Source organism: Coturnix japonica, chromosome 17 (assembly GCF_001577835.2).
Source record: "Coturnix japonica isolate 7356 chromosome 17, Coturnix japonica 2.1, whole genome shotgun sequence".
NCBI lineage: Eukaryota > Metazoa > Chordata > Aves > Galliformes > Phasianidae > Coturnix > Coturnix japonica.
In genome coordinates, this window is record NC_029532.1 from 7,323,242 (window position 1) to 7,341,685 (window position 18,444).

The 18,444-nt window shown below is 40.2% G+C and overlaps 1 protein-coding gene across 2 annotated transcripts in view; it reads left to right on the forward strand.

Moving 5' to 3' along the window:
• The window catches only part of RABGAP1 (RAB GTPase activating protein 1), a 60,247-nt gene extending 41,803 nt beyond the window's left edge, over window positions 1–18,444 (forward strand). Inside the window, exons 14-26 of one of the 2 annotated variants that reach the window (XM_015879205.2) lie at window positions 1,826–1,939; window positions 2,846–2,920; window positions 5,104–5,229; window positions 5,562–5,705; window positions 7,247–7,288; window positions 7,623–7,751; window positions 10,208–10,300; window positions 10,889–10,999; window positions 13,563–13,667; window positions 14,132–14,215; window positions 15,045–15,116; window positions 15,628–15,825; window positions 16,606–18,444. In XM_015879205.2, coding sequence (XP_015734691.1) covers window positions 1,826–1,939; window positions 2,846–2,920; window positions 5,104–5,229; window positions 5,562–5,705; window positions 7,247–7,288; window positions 7,623–7,751; window positions 10,208–10,300; window positions 10,889–10,999; window positions 13,563–13,667; window positions 14,132–14,215; window positions 15,045–15,116; window positions 15,628–15,825; window positions 16,606–16,728 — 1,416 coding nt within the window. In that variant the 3' untranslated portion in view covers window positions 16,729–18,444. The remainder of the gene's footprint in view (window positions 1–1,825; window positions 1,940–2,845; window positions 2,921–5,103; window positions 5,230–5,561; window positions 5,706–7,246; window positions 7,289–7,622; window positions 7,752–10,207; window positions 10,301–10,888; window positions 11,000–13,562; window positions 13,668–14,131; window positions 14,216–15,044; window positions 15,117–15,627; window positions 15,826–16,605) is intronic. The other variant, XM_015879206.2, reaches the window with a different exon arrangement.

Below are 18,444 nucleotides of genomic sequence, written 5' to 3' on the forward strand. Positions count from 1 at the left end.
GCTATTAAATAAGCAAATTAAAAGGCAAGTGGATTTAAGATTATTTTCTGTAATCTATGCTATTGCAGCAGGACAAAGATAACAATCTGGAAATCCAATTGTTCAGTGCCACAAATTGCTGTTGGCAGTGAACGGTACTTGCATTCTTGCAAAGGAGTTATTCAGTCTTGCAGCCTTCCAAAAAGCTGGAAGTTATCGGAAAGACTTATTCAGAAAGTTTTCAGAATTCAATTCTGAGCATTCTTAGCTCTCAGGTGGTGTCTAGGAAAAGTCCTCTTTGGTAGCGGGAAGAGAGACCATGGTAGGCAAAGGAAACATCTGCAGACAAAGAGGGCTTTTGTTGCTGTGTTATTACTAACATCCCAGCCTCTCCTTCCTATTTGTGGTGCTCACAAACCTGTGGAGGGTTCTTCCTTCCATGCTACAGGCCCCTGAGCTCCATGCACTGCTGTGCTGGTGCCAGCTCTGCTCTGAGGGATGCTGCTGGTTCCCAGCCATCGCTGCTCACAGCTCTTCAAGACCAACTTGTTGTTTTTCCAGATTTCAAAGGTTTCCATGCAGTGTGATGAAGTCTGCCTTAAGCATTTACTGTAGGAACAGTTTGCAAAGTGAACTGAGTGAACTGGATGAGATGGATCAGAGCATCTCTCTGCCATGTTTTATGTTGAAAAAGACCTTAGAAGACCCCACTGTGGGAATGCCACCTGCTTACCTTCCCCCTCTGAACCTGAATCTGACCTAGATAGCACTTCTGGATAAGGTGGACATAGTTTACAAATGGTTGTGGTTTCACGTGGTGTATCTGACACAGACCTAAAAAAAAGCCAGTTCCATATCCTGGAAACTTTTTGTCAGGAGATTTCTCCATGGGAGTAACCAGGATTCCTTCTCGCCCATCCTGTGCAACACTGACGAATCTCCTTAGAGCTGTTTGACACCAGTCTTGCCCACTGATCTCAGGGAGATCATGTGGCATACACATTGGATTACTGTCGGGAAGGAAAGGCCTACGTTTCCCTTTTTACTGTGCTGAATTTTTTAATCTCTACCTGGAGTTTTCACTACTTTTTGTGTAGGACTCAATGCAGACTCACATGGTATTTCTTCCAGTTATCTTTTAAGTCTGTTGTTCATGCTTCATGGTTTTTTTTAATCGAGCCATAACAGTATGATGTCTGTTATTGTGCAGCTTTCAAAGCACATCAGACATCTAAAAACGATTGCATCTGAGAAATTAGAGAACAGAGTTCCATCTTCCTGATGCTGAGCTGCCCTGTTCCTATAGGCAGCAGTCCCTGCATTTTATTATGTTTTGCTGTATGCTGCTCATGTAATTTTCTACTTCTGCACTGCCTAATTTTATGGAAGGAATGGAGAGTGGTTTCACTAGCTGAGGCTCTTAGGAGAATGAATGAAAGAAGTTAGGACGGCAGCGTGCAGCTGCTTACAATTGTTTGCTACCCTCCACAGTTTTGGATAAATGAAATGTGACCAGGCAGCATTGCCTTTGGAAGGCTCCACGGGAAGGCTGCTGTCTGCATTGCAATGTCCCGGAATGCTTTTGTGTGTGTGTGTGCTTTTTCTGCCACTCACTGACTGTTCCCAGATGTGCTGAGGTAACCAAATCTATCAAGATTGTGATCTGGAGCTGCCAGCCAGCAGGCAGACTGTTCTGGTTGAGTAGACTGTATTTGTTAAATATAGAACAGTGCGCAGAACACCATGTCAATCCCTTGATTCTCAGTGCTCACATAGAGTAATTTATTCTCTTCTGACATGTTTTAGTTTAAACTACCTCAATTTTTGTTTTTACTTTTCCTAATAGGAGTCTCCACAAGACAGTGCTATCACCCGAGACATCAATCGAACGTTTCCTGCTCATGATTATTTTAAAGATACTGGAGGAGATGGTCAGGACTCCTTGTACAAAATATGCAAGGTATTCTTTACATTCTTGTTCTGGTAACGTATATTTAAAATCATTGACAGAAGTATCTTTGTTACATGAGAAGAACGTGTGGAGATTACAGTTATTTCACTGTATCTCAGAGGCAAACTCTGGCTTGTTCTTCATTGCAGTTGTTTTCCTGGTTATTGTGCCCTTCAGAGAGGTGATCTGACATAGTAAGCCCTCCAGATTCCTGAGCACTAAGTTGTTTAGTACAGAAGCTTCACATGATTCCAGACACATCAGCCTGGATTGAGGCTGAGGAGAGGAAGAGAGCTTCAGTTTAGAAATTGTCATTTTTTTGTATCCAAAGATGGAATGTAGAGACAGGGACACAACAGATCCTCAGCTAAAGGTTAAGAGGCAGTGAGAGAGAAATGGGATCCATCCCTGCGTTAGCAGGAAGGCTGCTCATCCCATTTAGAATAGTTGGATAGAGATAGAAATAGAAACCCATGTGTGTGTTTGTGACAGGCCTCCTTGATCAACACTTCTACAGCTCACTCCTGTAGCAGAGATGGCTGAATTGTTTTGAGTGAGACAAACACTGGCAAAATGCAGCTATGAAGAAGGAATATGAAATGTTTTAGCGCTCTTTCTTTGTGTTACTGGTGTTTCTCTTTCACAAATGACCTCCTAACATCCCTGAAGCTGTTTAGGGGTAAAAGCTCTCAGATAAGTAGCTTAATAGACTCCAGCAGTCTTGCTGCATTACTGTATCCAGCCACTGCTATTTGCCATGGTTTGAGTCTCACACAGGTTATCCTCTCCTTTGAATGACACCGATGGCACCACTGCACCCCATGAAAATGTCATGGCGCTGTGTTCAGTGCAACATTTTGTTTTCTTTGTGCTTTTAGCTCAGATATGCTATAAAAAATTGGATTCCTTTTTTAGGCCTATTCTGTCTATGATGAAGAGATTGGTTACTGTCAAGGCCAATCGTTTCTTGCTGCTGTGCTGCTTCTACATGTAAGTGGTGGTTTTTTGTTCCTCCAGTTTGTTTTAAGCTTAAGAATAAATATTGCTCAACATGTCTGGGACAGACATTGGTAACTCCTGAACTAGTGGGGTTGCAGGCTGCTTATCCACTTAAATGTTGGTCAATAATAATGTGATTTTAGGCAGAATAGTAAATTGTTTAAAACTAGCTGTAGTATTCATAACAACTCTTGTCTACAGTCAGTGTTCATTTCACTGTGTTTCTGTTTCAGGACCCCTTCCAATTGAAACTCTACAGGCTTGTACTCATGATCACTAGTAGGCATGGAGTTTGTATATCAGACAACTGTAAATGTTTCTGTTACAGGGTTTCAAGGTCAGATTTAAGCTTTTTAGAAGACCTTTCTATTGAAATCAGTCAGAAGAACAGTTGTTAATCACCCTGTGTTGTATATACACAGTAGTACTGTATTTATGGCATTCATGGGATGTCAGTTTCTTAGTGGGCCTCAGTATTTCGAACATTATACCGCCTTTATTTGAGCTCCTGTATTTTGGGCCTTTGTGCTTTTTGGTTTTAGAGATTATTGAAGGATAAAATAGCTTTTTATTTTGTTGAGAATATATTTTTTAACTTAATGTTGTTGGTAAAAGTGGCCTCAGCAGAGTAATATCCTTTAATTGTTTGGGTGTTCAGAAGCCAGGGAGTTTGATGCTTACTGTAAATCAGAAGCAAAAATTTCACATTTGCTCATGGTTAGGAAATATGAGAGGATTTGAAATCAATGCAAATTATTTATAGACCGTTCTTTTTTAAAACAGCGTCTGCTTTTTCTCAGTGTGTGCATTGCGAGGTGGGCAGTTGCAACTGAACAGTTCTAAGCTCTGTAGTGTCAGGAGATTTCTTCTCCCCAGCTGATTCTTAGTGACTGTTGCTACCAGTGAGAACAGAGTATGAAGGCATCTCTGCAGTTTTCAGTGGAAGACTGGTCTTCATGGGGCATTTTCTATAACCCTGTAAAGTCAGTGGAGGATGCAGAACATAACACAAACTCACTTCTTTTTAAACGTCAGCCAAATGAGTAATCATAACAACTTTATAGTTCATTGTAACTGTAATAGGAAACATTGACTTGACGGCCAATTAATTCTTTATTACCGTACTGAATCAGATCAAGAAGGGTGATATACTTCCTGACAGGAGAACTGAACACTTCTACTGAAACATACATGCTCTGATTTTTCATGGTCTTATGTCCATCTCTGGAATATCCATTACATTAGACTGGTGGAGAATGGAGAATTCTTTCTTTAACAGTTAGGTATTGCCTGTGGAAATAAAGTATGCAATAAAAAGGCTGAATTTCAAATAGGTTTCTTTGAAACGGGCCTTTGGAGTACAGCTGCGAGGGAATACAGATATTGGAAAGCACTGTAGAAATGGAGTTCATCACTACCAGACCAGTGCATGTCAGCAAAGTTTTCAGTTTTAACAAACTCCATCTGCAGATTCATAATAGAATCCTGAGGTGGGTGTTCTGGCCTTTATAGGAAAAAGTGATTGGCCTGAAGTCAGACTTTACTATATAAATATAGAAAGCTGAATCTTTGTGTTTGAGAGAAATGTCTAAACACTGACAAGCCATGATGAGCGTATCTTCGGTTTTTGGCAGGGAAGGGATATTGAACCTTCCTAAACCAGTGATGAGTTGTGATAAATTGAGTTTTTGTTAGCAATTACTGCTCTGTCTTATTCATGGCAGCTGAAAAACAGGCGTGAAATGTAATTAATGTCATTAAAAAAGGTAACTGTATGGCTAAAAATAAGGGAAAGATCCTGTTTAGCATCCTCTGATCATACTGCATTTGTCTTAGTTACGTAGGTGACAGAATTAGGCTGTTGAAAATCTGTAGGATTCTGGCACGATGTGTAAGAAATACGACAAGAAGCTGCGTTGGTCCTGATGTCTAAAAGATGTATTTTTAGTTGGGTGACGTGGAAGTGGTTTATTCCACTGAATGTGAATGAAAGGCTGTTTCCAACACCAGATCTCACTGTGTGTGTTGGTACTCTTGGTTACTTTGGAACTGGCTACGAGTGGGTTAAGAAGTAGTAACAGTTCGGCCTTTCTGTAGGAGGGAGGAGACCACAGTAAGGGCAGATGGTGTGAAGGATTTACATGCTCTGTGATAAATACGCTTTCTTCTCACAGATGCCTGAGGAGCAAGCTTTCAGTGTGCTGGTCAAAATCATGTTTGATTACGGACTCAGGGAACTTTTCAAACAGAATTTTGAAGATTTGCACTGCAAGTTCTATCAGCTGGAGCGCCTCATGCAGGTACAGGCTCGTGTGAAGTGAATGCAGTTCAGAACAGCAAAACAAGCTGTTTATCTTACACACGAATAGCGTTTGTCAGCCAGCACTGCCTGGGCTTCTGACTAGGATGTGAGCTCAGGAACGTGGCTCAGTGTGGATTTAATACAGTGTTCTGAGCATCCACACTTGAGCCTTCAGCATCCTTGGAAGGTTCTTTAGCGTGTCAGGCAGCTGCTCTGTCAGGTATGGGTGGATGCAGAAACCTGCCTGTTATACTTTGGGATTTTAATTGCTCTTCCAAGTTCGTGTAATTAACCTTTCTTTCTTCCTTACTTTTCCCATTATTTTATTAGGAATACATTCCTGATCTGTATAACCACTTTCTGGACATCAGCCTTGAAGCGCACATGTATGCTTCCCAGTGGTTCCTTACACTGTTCACAGCAAAATTCCCTCTCTACATGGTCTTCCATATTATTGACTTACTCTTATGTGAGGTACGTGTTGTAACTGAAGACTTGCACTGCTAGTAACTTTTTACTGTTTCTTGCCATCTCAATTCACATCCTTGTTACCAGCCGTTCTTTCAGAGCTAGGCGAGTGATACTTACTTCTATATAGCAGTGTTACATTTTCACAGTGGAAAGGAGTTCTCAGCATTTTAAAGAAATGGATCAGGAATACATATATATATATATATATGACTATAATATCTTATTTCACAGAGTGCTGTTTAATGCGGGTGTAATTCCATACAGTGCTCGTGGGATGTTAGTTAATTTACAGGCATGAATGAAAGATCCCAGTTTTCTTCCGCTATTAAATTGTGCCATACACTGTGATAACATTTGTGCTTTTTTCTAATTTTTTTTATTCATTAATTTTTTATTTTTTTTTAAGAATGTGGTTGCAAAAAGCCCATCCCATGTTGAGTAGCTCTGCTGATTTCTGTGCTCACAAGCCTGGGGCTCTTTTTTCCAGGATACTTGAAGTCTCTTTATAATTCCCAGCATATATTTAGCAAGCAAAACAAGGCTTGGACAAACGCATGTTTAAAACAGTGTGTTTGGTAGTGTAGTGGTCAGTAGTATAATTTGATTTGGAGCTCATTATCATGTATTAACAATTCACATTTTGTACCAAAGCATCCATGAGTTATCTGATTATTTATTTTACTGGCTGATTAACATCATTCTGCATTCTCCAAGATCTGTAATTGCTTATGTGGAGTGCTACAGTTTGTCTAAATTTTGGGCACTGAAGGGTTTCAGCATTCATAAATCTCCTGGTCAGTTTTACCCTTTCTCTGTTATCATCTGCTGCTTACTTTGTCTGTGTGCCAATGTAATTGAAGGCAGCAGATGGTATCTAGAAATTCAGTTACATTTGTTTAGAAACACATTTTAAATTCACAAATAGTGAATGTGTTCCTAGTGAATGCTGCATTTTTTTTATTTCTTTGAAATAAGAGTGGAAAAAAATTCAATGGGAAAACAAAGCCAATTTCTGTGCTGTGATCATGGAAGCACCCTGTAGGAAGCTACCACTGACTGTAGGGACTGTTAGAATTAGCCAGGCAGCTTACGTGAAACGCCTCTAATAAATGGTGGCAAAGTGGATGATGTGAGTCTCAGTCCTGAAGTGAGTTACCTTCTTTTTTATTGCAAGAATTATCCCAACTTGTGCATACTAGAATTTAATATATTCATGTACATTTTGCTGCATTTGAGTTCAGTGTTTTCAGAAGTTGCTGCATGAAAATTAGGTCATTCTTGAGCTTAAAAGCTAATGCAGCCCCTTCATCATTTTGGAGTTTAGAATGATAAAGATAGTAAAACCTGTGCTGAAATATTGGTATGCTATCAGTAATGGCAATGCAGTGAAGATCCCTTCCTAACTGTTCGTCAAGTCATTTGATGTAGTGCCTGTTTGCACTTGTGTCCTTGTTCTCATGCCTACAGAAACAAGACTAAAAAATCCAAAAAACTACAATTGCAAATACCAAGAAATTAACTTATTTTGTCATTTTTCTCTCTAGGGAATAAGTGTCATCTTTAACGTTGCACTGGGATTATTAAAAGTGAGTATCCAACCTTTAACACAGTGCTTTCTGCACCACGGTGCTGTTGTGCCAGATAGCAAAAATTAAGATGCCTGTTAATTAGATTTTTAATTATTATTTTTTTTTAAGGTAGGAGCTTCCTGTATTGCACATGGTGTTGTCTGTCATTCTCGGTGCAGCAGCTTTTGGGGGATGGGGTGGCAGGGAAATGGAAAGCTGCAGAAATAGAAACAAACACTGTTTACAGAATGTTAACCAGAAGATACGTTCCTGGGAGCTTTACTAAACTGATGTTGCTGTATTGTTTCTGGGAATTTGGTGCAGTTGCTGATTTTCCTTTCCTTGTTTGCAGACTACCAAGGATGACTTGTTGCTGACCGACTTTGAAGGGGCTTTAAAATTCTTCCGTGTGCAGCTGCCCAAGAGATACCGCTCAGAGGAGAATGCAAAAAAGCTGATGGAGTTGGCCTGTAACATGAAGGTAAAGATGTGGTGGTAGCAACTGTGCGCGTATCTTCAGCAGGTACAATTTCTGAGGTACATGGTGAAGTTCTGTTAGTTTGGGGCAGTGGGATTTATGTTTGTTCCCTGCTAACCCCTATGTTTCAAATACAGCGACATGAAATAAACTTTATACCAACACATTAAACAAATACTTAAAATGGAATTTCAACCAAATGTTACTGTTACAAATTATTCCCTTTTGGTCAAATATACTGGTATGATTCAGTCTTCTTTTTTTTTTTTTTTTTTTTTTTTTTCTCTTCACATTCACTAGAAGGATTCTCCTGCAGCATCAGTGCATAATTACAGTCTTCCTCAGCACGTGAACTGCCAGGGCATTGTGGGGTAGCAGCAATACGCACACTGGTATTCTCCATAGAACTCAAGCATTTCTTATGACACTAGTGTAGAAATTAGGAAGTAATCAAGAAGTAAGCAATGAACTCATCCAATCATTGAAGAGTAGCCACAGATCAGACAGTGCGTGTGTGTCTGGTCAAGGTCACATGTAATGACTACATTTGCCTTTCGTGGTTCCAGATAACTTGTTTTTCTTCCCACTCTGCCAAATCTCCCTTCATTCCCAGTGCTGTGTGAAGTAGTTAAAGCAAACAGTGAAGATTGTGCACTGCTTCCCTGAGTGCTGCATGTTCTCAGGGGGTTAAATGGAAGTTTATGGAGAAAGTGCAAACTGTGCTCCTGGGCTGTGCACAGGTGCTGTGCTGGCTCTGATTGGACGTTGCACATAGTTGCTTTCTTTGACCTAAAATATAAGTCCTTTGCTGTCAGTAGAAATCTCCAGCTTTGCATCTGGAAGCGCTTTTGAGCAGAAAAGGGCCTGATGTTAAAATAAATCATTTATAGGAAGGGAGAAGTAGCCTAGCAAAGGCATTGTGATTACAACAGCATTCTGCTGAAAAGGAGGTCAGTAAATGATGAGCTTGAGACAGCAGTAATTTCTTAAAGTGAGTCTTCAGTGCCCTTAAAATACTGGTGTGACTTCAGTATTCATTTCTGCCTTCTGTTACCACAGAGGCCCAAAGGCCTTGCTGGCTCCCTGAGCACGATTCCTGCTCGGGCTCCAGTATCAAGAACTGGTGGCAGTAGTAAATGTTCTCATGATCACCTCATTATCAGCATCCAGGGGCAACACAAGTTTAATGCACTCTGAACAGTCTGACTAGCAGCTTCTTCCCCTTCCTCTCGTGTGGCTCGATGCCTCACTTTCAATAGCTCACCTTTACACAGCTTGAGATTTGGTGTACGAAACCCAGCAGTTAGTGCAGTTCAGCAGGAGCAGAGTAGTGAAGTAATCTTCTAAGTTACAGGCTGTATTGTAAGTAAAAGGTTAATACTGTGAATGTCTGGGCTGCTGAGTAAGGATCACTGCTGCAGTTGTAATAGGGCTGGACCCACTCCAGGTACATGGGCTGGTTTCTCTGAAAAGACTCAACGGAAACACCTTCAACTACATGTTTCTGTGCAGTTCTCACTAGGGGGAGCCTGGCTACCAGTTTTCTGCAGCTCATTTCAAGTAAGATTGTTAATGATAAGAAACAAACACAAGAGAAGCTTAAGCGTGTTTTCCATTGTCTGTCATTTATGCAGATCAGATTTGTTCCTCAGACAAAATATTTTTAAGAGGGAAATGTTTCCATAGCTTCATGTTATTTGGTTTACTGCAGTAACAATAAGGGTTCAGCAGCTTTTTTTACTGGTGATTTAATTTAGATGTGTGCTGCTTTGCATGTGAAATGTTGTTAGTGGTTTTAGCACAGACTGTCACTAAACTCCTATAGTGCATTGCACACCTGGTAGCTGGCACCAGGGAAGGTGCTGGTCAGGATCTGATGCAGTTCTTGTGTGTTCTCTGTCCCTGTAGGACCTGAACACTGCACAAAATACTGAATTTAATCAGCGTTTCTCTCCTTTCTTACAGAAGGGAAAACTGCATTTGCACCTGTAGTTTCTTTTAAAGTAAACACTTCAACATGATAAATGCTGCAGTTTAAAAAGCAATTGAAGAAACCTCAGCATTATGTTAGGTCAGAAATTAAGCACGTATGGTGGGTTTCAAGAGACTCAGTTTTGCTAAGCTACTGTAATCTTTTGGGCATCAAACAGCTGTGTATAGTACCAAGGAAAACTCCGGTAGGGTGCTCCTAGGAATCCCCTTCTAACACCTTCTGTGCTCCACAAAAGGATAAGAGGGAGGGACACTTCTGTGTGATTATAGTGAGTGAAACACATATTTATTTATTTATTTATTTATTTATTTATTACCATATCCAAAGGTTTGACACTCAAAAAAAGGTTGTTAGCTGTGTTCTAGAGAAGGCAGGAGCTGCCCAAAGCTCATTCCTTCACCCTTTGTGAATTGCATATTTTTTTATTGGTGTTCTGGACAGGAACTAATAGGCTGCTTTCATTTAGATTAGCCAGAAGAAGCTGAAGAAATATGAAAAGGAATATCATACCATGAGAGAGCAGCAAGCTCAGCAGGAGGATCCAATAGAAAGATTCGAGGTAATACTCACCTACTGTAATCTGATTTCACATGCAGTACCTGCAGGAAATGCCTACTTGGATTTTTTCTCTTTAAGCTGTTTCATCTTCTGACAAGCGCATGTAGACATACATCCACTCACATGTGTTAAGCTGAAGAGTTTTATGTAAACTTTAACATCTGTCTGTGTGATGGGAACTGTAGGATAACAGAGAGTGGCTTTCCCAGTACCATCCACTGTCTCACTTTTCCAGCATGAAAATTGTATTTTCAGCCATTAGGGAATGAGTGTCTGTAGGGACCTCTTGGCAAGTGTTGGTGCAGTGACACTCCGACCACTGCATTCTCCAAAAGCATCTCACTAGCTCAGCAAGTAGTAGATGAGTTACTAATGTGGGGTTTCTTCTCAAGGCTAACATTTAATTTGCTTTACTTTGTATTCACTATATGGTTAGCAGCTCTTGTCCTCACTGAATTTCATGCAGGAAGTAGAGCTGTCTTTCAGCATCTGAGATATAAGCTGAACATTCACATTCAGGCACAGAGTGCTGTGTTTTATAGACAGACACCCAGCAAAACCTTTTTCTTGACTTTTTGTCCACCTGCAGCGTGAGAACCGGCGCCTACAAGAAGCAAACATGAGGCTTGAGCAAGAAAATGATGACCTTGCACATGAACTGGTGACCAGCAAGATTGCTCTGCGGAAAGATTTGGACAATGTAAGATGTTTTTAATGCTCTGTAGAGGACACAAGGTGCTGGGGCTAATTTCTAGTCACTCCTTTCATCAGGGGTATCACAAAGTATTTTCATACTTTGTAATGTTTACTCTTCTGCTGATGGGTGATAAATCCCATATTCTTTGTTCCTTTTGGAATGTATTTTTACTTGTGTCTTGCCTCCAGGGTTAGGGATTGGCTTTGTTTTGTGAGGCTACTGGGCTATTTGTAGTCCTGTCAGGACAACAGATCATATTATTACATGGTGTGGGGAAGCACCATTGCAGGGTATCTATATGCTGCAAAATGTACTACAGATGGTTTGCATGGGTTAGGATTCTTTCCTTCATGCCCATACTGCGGAATGATATACAGACCTGAGTCAGATACCCACAAAAAACAGGACCAGCAACTGAAATGCAGATTCCTATGAAAGGCATTCAGACTATAGAGAGAAGAGAGGTTCTGAGCCTGTGCCTGATTAGTTACTTTCCTCTCTATGCAGTGCAGCAGGAGCTAAATCAAGTCTTCAGATCGTTACAAAAATAATGGTGTGGATTCCGTTTTCTGTTTTACTTCAGTGGGTTTCAGATGAGCACGAGCTCACAGCAGTCAGGCTTTTGGTACCAAATAAACTTCCCAGTCTGAGTCTGACTCTCAGTGGGATCAGATCCGCAGATACTTTGGGCAATTGTGGAAAAGTTTCTGTGGTTTGGGTTTGGGTTGTTGAAATCCACCCACACGAGCTCATCACCATTGGTTGTTTTCCATATCAGCAGAGCACTCCGGAGGAAGTTTCAGATTTGCTTTGTTGTAGTAACTGTTTTTAAGCTTGCTCTGCATTCCTTTCATTACACACTCATGTCCTGGAGATTTTTTTAGGTTATGCTTTTTCACGTGACGTGCAAAGGCACCAGCATTTGTAATGCACCTCGTAGGCTGGCCCACATTGAGTCCATCGAGTCCTTATGTTTGGTATTCACATTGAGATGAGGGTGTTTTTGAAATCCCAGAGGAAAATAACTTTCAAAAACCACGTAGTGCAGGAGTCAACAGGCTTAAAAATGCTTCAGCTTTTCTGCTTCCAGAGAACACAAGGTTTCCCATGGTCTCCTGGAAACTGGCTGTTGGAAACATACTCCTTGTAAATGGTGATGCTAATGGATGAAGTTGCTTTTAATGAAGTTTGTTTTATGACTTTCAGGTTTGTTATATACTGCTCTGTAATGTTAAAAATGCGTGAAGCATAAAAGTATGTTCCATGTGGGGCTTTCAGAAAGCATTGTTATGTTCACTTCCTGTTACTTTGCTTTTTCACTGTACTGGAGATAGTTCACAGAAGGCTGTGCCCAGTGGTTGCTCTCAGAAGGTGGATGGCAGCAAAAAAACCCAATATATGAAAAACAACACAGTGAAGACATTTTTTGTATCTGTTAGTAACTGTTGCTTGTGGCTGCTGTAGCCCATATAAGCCAGATGTGCTTTTATTCGCTTAAATAGAGAGCTGAGAGAGGAACAAAACTGAGTAAAGTCTTTGAGGTACTCCGGTGGATATGTAACGCTCATGCCTTCAAAGGTGGTAAATGATGTTGGTGGCATTCAGGTGATCCCCCAGGAGGAGATAGGCAGGTTTCATCCTATGTTAGGACCCTGATTAATTCTTCTAATTGGAAGCTGCAATGGTAAATTTCATTCTATTAGCCAGATATCCTGAAAGAGAAGTACCAAAAGAGATTGCTTAATACACCTTTTCTAATACTTTCATAGTGTCTCTGAAATCTTGCAGCCTAAAAGATCAAAGCAAAGCATTTGGAAATACGAGAATTTCCTTAATAACCTTTGCACCAGACCAGAAAATAGGCTTCGTTTTTCTGCTTTTGCTGGACTCCCATATCCCACTTTCCTTTAACTTTAGAACAGCTTAAAAACCACGTATAATGAAAAGATGTTCTCTTTGCCTTTGCCATCTGTTTTAAAGGATCAGCAGGACTTTAAGGGACTAAAATTCACTGTTTGATTTTCTGCCTTTGAAGGGAAATGGTACAGCCACTTTCTGAACATTTCATATATCAGTTGAGTTACTGATCTATTTTTATGTTGAATGCATGCACCTATTGGGAAGTACTGAGTTGCTGTGTATGAGGCAGGAAAAGCTGTCTTACTTTGCAGGGGTAGTTTTGAGCAGCTTATGAGCAGCCCAAGATTTTACAGCTGTGCACCTTTATTCTTAAAAGAAAAATGGGAGAAAGGATTGTGAGCTTTCTGGTAGGACAGAGGAGGAATCTGAGACAGTAAAGATGGTATTACGTCCATTGGTAGGCATCATGGAGGAGTTTTTTTAATGAATTCTGTTTTCATTACAAATTTGAATTGTAGATGTTATTTTTCAGAAAAATAGTTTTCCTAATATTACTTTTATTAGTAACAGTGAAGAGGCTTTTTAACAAGAATGAAAGGACAGCGTTCTTGGCTGTGACCTACTGAAGCTTCCACTCATGGCTGCCTACCAGCATCACACAACAAGGAAGCCTCTCTTCAGTGCTGTGCTCTGCTCTGTGTTCCAGGCAGAGGAAAAGGCAGATGCTCTGAATAAGGAGCTGCTCATGACCAAGCAGAAGTTGATTGATGCAGAAGAAGAAAAGAGGCGCCTGGAAGAAGAATCAGCTCAGGTTAGGAGCACTTCTGTCATTTTCACTTTTCTGTGCAGTGCAGATATGGGAAAAAAAGTGACAAGTGTGGGAAGAGCTTAATGTTCTAAGTCCTGCTTGTGCCTCCTCTGTAGTGTAAAGAGCGTCAGCAAAACAGAACTCTTTCCTGTCAGGTGCTTCACAGGGTAGTGAATGTTTTACTTGAAATTGTGAAGGCACAGACTGTGCCAGAGATTGCTGCACAAAGAGGCAGGACAGAACTTCATCTGTCAGTACATTTAATACTTCCTTCTCCAAACTAGTCAATTTTCTAGCAAAGAAAGCCCCCGAAATCCAGCTTTTTCCTCTTTGCATGTAGTTGAGATAGACTTTTGTTCCCTGTAGAGCCTCCCTCTCTGCAAAAGGTATTGAGGTTAAGGAGGAGGAAATATCATATGTTTATTAGATTGTACAAATATATAAACTTTTAACTTTTTTTTCTACAGCTGAAGGAAATGTGTCGTAGGGAACTAGATAAAGCTGAGTCAGAGATCAAAAAGAACAGCTCTATAATTGGTGACTACAAACAGGTAAGCACAACTTAATGATTACATGTTCTGCAAGCAAATTGCAATCTCAGGCGTTCTAGGAGATTTGTGTCATTCCTTTGAGGAGACATTTTAGCTGTGTTAAGCAGGAAGCCAGCACTTGATTTTGCTTTATATTCTGCTGAGATCATGATGGCCAGCTCTGTTTACTCCTGACATTGGTCTTTATAGATCACCAGTTTCACATCCTCAGTGACAGCCCAGCATTGTTCACATGGGCTCTTGTATATCTCAATTTTACTTCATTGCAAAAGCTCTCCCATCTTCAATTTTTCCTTCAGGTGGTGACTGCATGTAAGAAGAGAGAAAGATGCCTCTTTCATTTTAGAGATTTTATTCTTTAATTCTTTAATTCCAGCACCTGATCATCAGGTATCAAAGGAGTAAATAGATGAATCTTTTTAATGGGAAGTTTCAGAATGTTTTAAATCACACAGGTCTTGAGGAACTGATTTAAAAAAAAACAACAAACAAAAACAGCAACAAAGCACAAAAAGCACAAAAAGCACAAAAAGCACAAAAAGCACAAAAAGCACTGCTAGTTCTGGGGCCGTGGCTGGTGCCTTTATCCCAAAGGCAACAGGAGCCATGCTTTCCCTAACTGTTTTGGATTCCTTTAGCAAGGCCAAACTTATGTGACCGTTTCCTATAGAAGAATATGTATAGAATGACGTAACTTAAAGTAGTATCCCAGTTTTCCTGATTTTCTGCCCTTTGCTAATATTCCTGCAACATTTATTTATGCTTTAGCATTCATCTGGGATAACATTTACATTTCCAAATAGTCTGGTAATATAACTTTGCTTTTCAGATTTGTTCCCAGCTGAGTGAGCGTCTGGAAAAGCAACAAACGGCAAATAAAGCTGAAATTGAGAAAATACGGGTAAGAGAACAGATAGAATCAGTCTACAATGTTTAAATCTCTTATCAAAATCATAACAGCAAGCACATAATTAGTCATAGCAAGAATGATGGTTGAAGGAGCATTCCTTCTTTCTTGCAGTTTTGGAAAGATTATGAGGGGGAGGCCTTGGAGGAGGGGTGGGTGGTTGTCATCTCTCCCTTGTTATATTGCCTACATTCTCATGCTGGGCAGTAATACATTTTAATTGTTCTGAGGGGGGTCTTATTTTCTTCAGTTGGAGATTTCTTGGCTGTCTTTTACTTTGCCCATTATCTCGGCCAGACAGTTTTACCAAAAGTACTGCAGTGTTTCTGGAGCCCAAAGACCTGGGGGCGGCTGGAGCTCCTGCTTGGCTGTGCTCCCTGGCAGTTCATAGTCTGCAGATCATTAGCAGTCCCTCTCACATTGTGCTGTGCTGCCAGAGCAGAGGCAGGAAAAGGCTGTGGTCAGCACTCCGGTACAAGCATTCACAATCAGGTATTTACTTTAGCAAAAAGTGGATGACTGTGAACACTGCCGCGAGTTCTTCAATAAGGAAGGCCGTGTGAAGGTTGCAAGCTCAGCCAAGGATGGTTCAGATGATGACACGGATGAGGAGAAGGAAACGCTGAAAAACCAGCTGAGGGAGATGGAGCTTGAGCTGGCCCAGACCAAACTGCAGCTTGTGGAAGCAGAATGTAAAATACAGGTAACAGTTTGGGGTTCATTCTGTACTGTATGTGGTGTGTCTGCATTCCTGGAAAAGTGTGTTTGATATAGAGGGTTTGGAACAGTTCCTGTTGGTTGAAACTGTAACTCGCTATTTCCTGTCCAGCTTATTTCGCCAAACATTGGGTCAGAAACTTAGTGTAGGCAGATAAAACAATTCGGATGACATGAATTGTATTTACCAACCAGCTCCTACAGCTTCCAGACGTTGTGTGGCTGCAGTGCAGTATTACTGATACTCTGCAACTTCCTGGAAGAAACCCAAATTCTGACAAAGCACTGAATCACGCGTTTCTTTATCTCACAGTCGACGTTAAATGAACAGCTGACATCTGACAAATGTTAGACGTGTTTCTTAAAACATGACTGGAAAGCACTGCAGGTATTTGAGGTGTTTATGGAAAATATGACAGTGTTGTTCTTTCCGCCTAAAGATGCAATGTAATGTCGGTGCTTCTGCCCAGAAAAGTCTGTAGCAAGTCCACTTCCTATGGGAATACCTCCTTCTCACATAGGAAAGAATTAAAGGCCGTGCACGTGCTGAAGAAAGCTGTTTCACTTCAGGCAATGACACAGGCTTGCTTTGCCGTTCAAAGCTTTTTTTCCTTTTCTTTCATTGCCTGTTGTGCTACTTTTAATTTACATAAAACTTGACCTCCGTGGTAGCTGAGAAATTGTAGATGTCCTACAGCCTTCTTAGTTCAGCTCCTGTAATGTTGTGAATACATACCGAGTTAAAGAAACTATCTTCTGTTTGCAGGATTTGGAACACCATTTGGGTCTGGCATTGAATGAAGTACAAGCTGCAAAGAAAACATGGTTCAACAGAACAATAAGCTCTATAAAAACAGTGACTGGAGTCCAAGGAAAAGAGACTTGTTGAAATGCAGTTCTGTCAAACACACCTTCTTAACACAACACCTTTTGTTGCCTTCCTTGGCCAGATGTTTAATTCTGTGACATGAGAGGACCAGAATGTAAATACAATAGAAATACAGCATGTCGGGATTTCAATAGGTCAGTGATAAAAAGGATGGAAACACAAAAATGGCTTTATTGCTAGACATGGGATCTTCATACTACTGATATTTAACAGGTGATGTAGCTAGATTGAAGCTCTTCAGAGAAACACTCCATTCTGCGGGCTGGCTGGAGGCTTTTCACACACTAGGTACGAGAACTTACCAAACCCTAATTGTTAAGTTTACATATGATAGGTTTTTTTACAGTTCTAACCTTTTTTAATATTTTATTTGAAAGGAAAAATGTCACTAACGGAATTAAAAAAAAAAAAAAAAAAGAGGAAAAAAAAAAGAAAAACAAAACATTAAAAAAAAAGAAGAAGAAAAAAAAGACAACTACCAAGAAGTCCATCAGTGCCAGAGAGCAGTCCCCAGAGGTAGGATGTAGAGAGTAGGAAGTAACAGGTTTCGTTCGTGAATGGGGATGATTTCAGCATTCCTGTCGGCGCAGCCCCCTTTGTTTTAGTTAGACGCAGCATCCAGCTCTGTGTTCGGCATTTCTTTCTGTTACTAATCAATTCTATGCAACTCTGAGCTCTTTTTTTTCTTTTTTTTTTTTGGTATTTGCCAACCAAATTCACAGCCTGGGGTTCAGGGCCTCGTCTAAATGCTGGACGAGAATAGTCAGAATTCTTGGCAAAGTTCCGTTTCACTTCTGTGTCATATTGTTTGATCCACATATCAACGGTGTTAAAATCCCCAGCACCAGGATTGCTAACAAGGACTGATTATGTGGACAGTCTGACATTTAATCGAGTCTTTTTGTGTTTTTTTGTCATTTTTTTTTGTTCGTTTTGTTCTTCTGTTGTTTTTACCCGCCTGTAGCAGGCCTTCTGCGAAGCTCTGAGAAAGCTTCCAGGATTTAGTTTTGCACATAGGTATGAATGGGACAAAGAAACAATGAACTGAGATATATATGAGGTAAAAATCACTGCGTGAGTGTAGCTGCGAGCATCCATAGCTGTCCAACTGGCTTCATGGTAACATGTTCAGAGGTTGTGTAGGTCATTTTCCGTGCTCGATGCAGTTGCACTAATAGGTGCTAAACGTGCTTGGATTGCTTATTCTTTGGATTGTCTGAGTTCTCACCAGAAAGCTGTAGAATGGAGTTTTGCACCTTGTATTTTTTGTTGGTTTTTTTCTTTTTTAATTTATAATGGTTTGTGTTATGCTGAAGTATCTATTGCATCAGTGGATAAATTTCGTGTGCAGTGTGAGTATAAGCTGGTAACAATAAGAGGCACTGGTTTGTATATAAAGATATTTGGTTTATTTTGTATTTCTACCTTTTTCTTGTTTACTGTACTAATGCTAGCTAATGTACTCTGTAACTACAGAATAGAACATGCTATGTCCAAGCTTTTTTTCCTTAACTGCGTACATTATCTCTATTGTTTAATACCAAAAACAAAACAAAACTTGTAACTCCATCAATATTAGATGCGTGGACATTGTGGTAGCATAGTTGCAGTGTGTATACTTTATGAATTGAAATATAAACGAGTAAAATTGTATAACTACTTCCTTGTTTCATTTCATTTTAACAGGAAATTCATTAAATATTTTGCAATACAAAA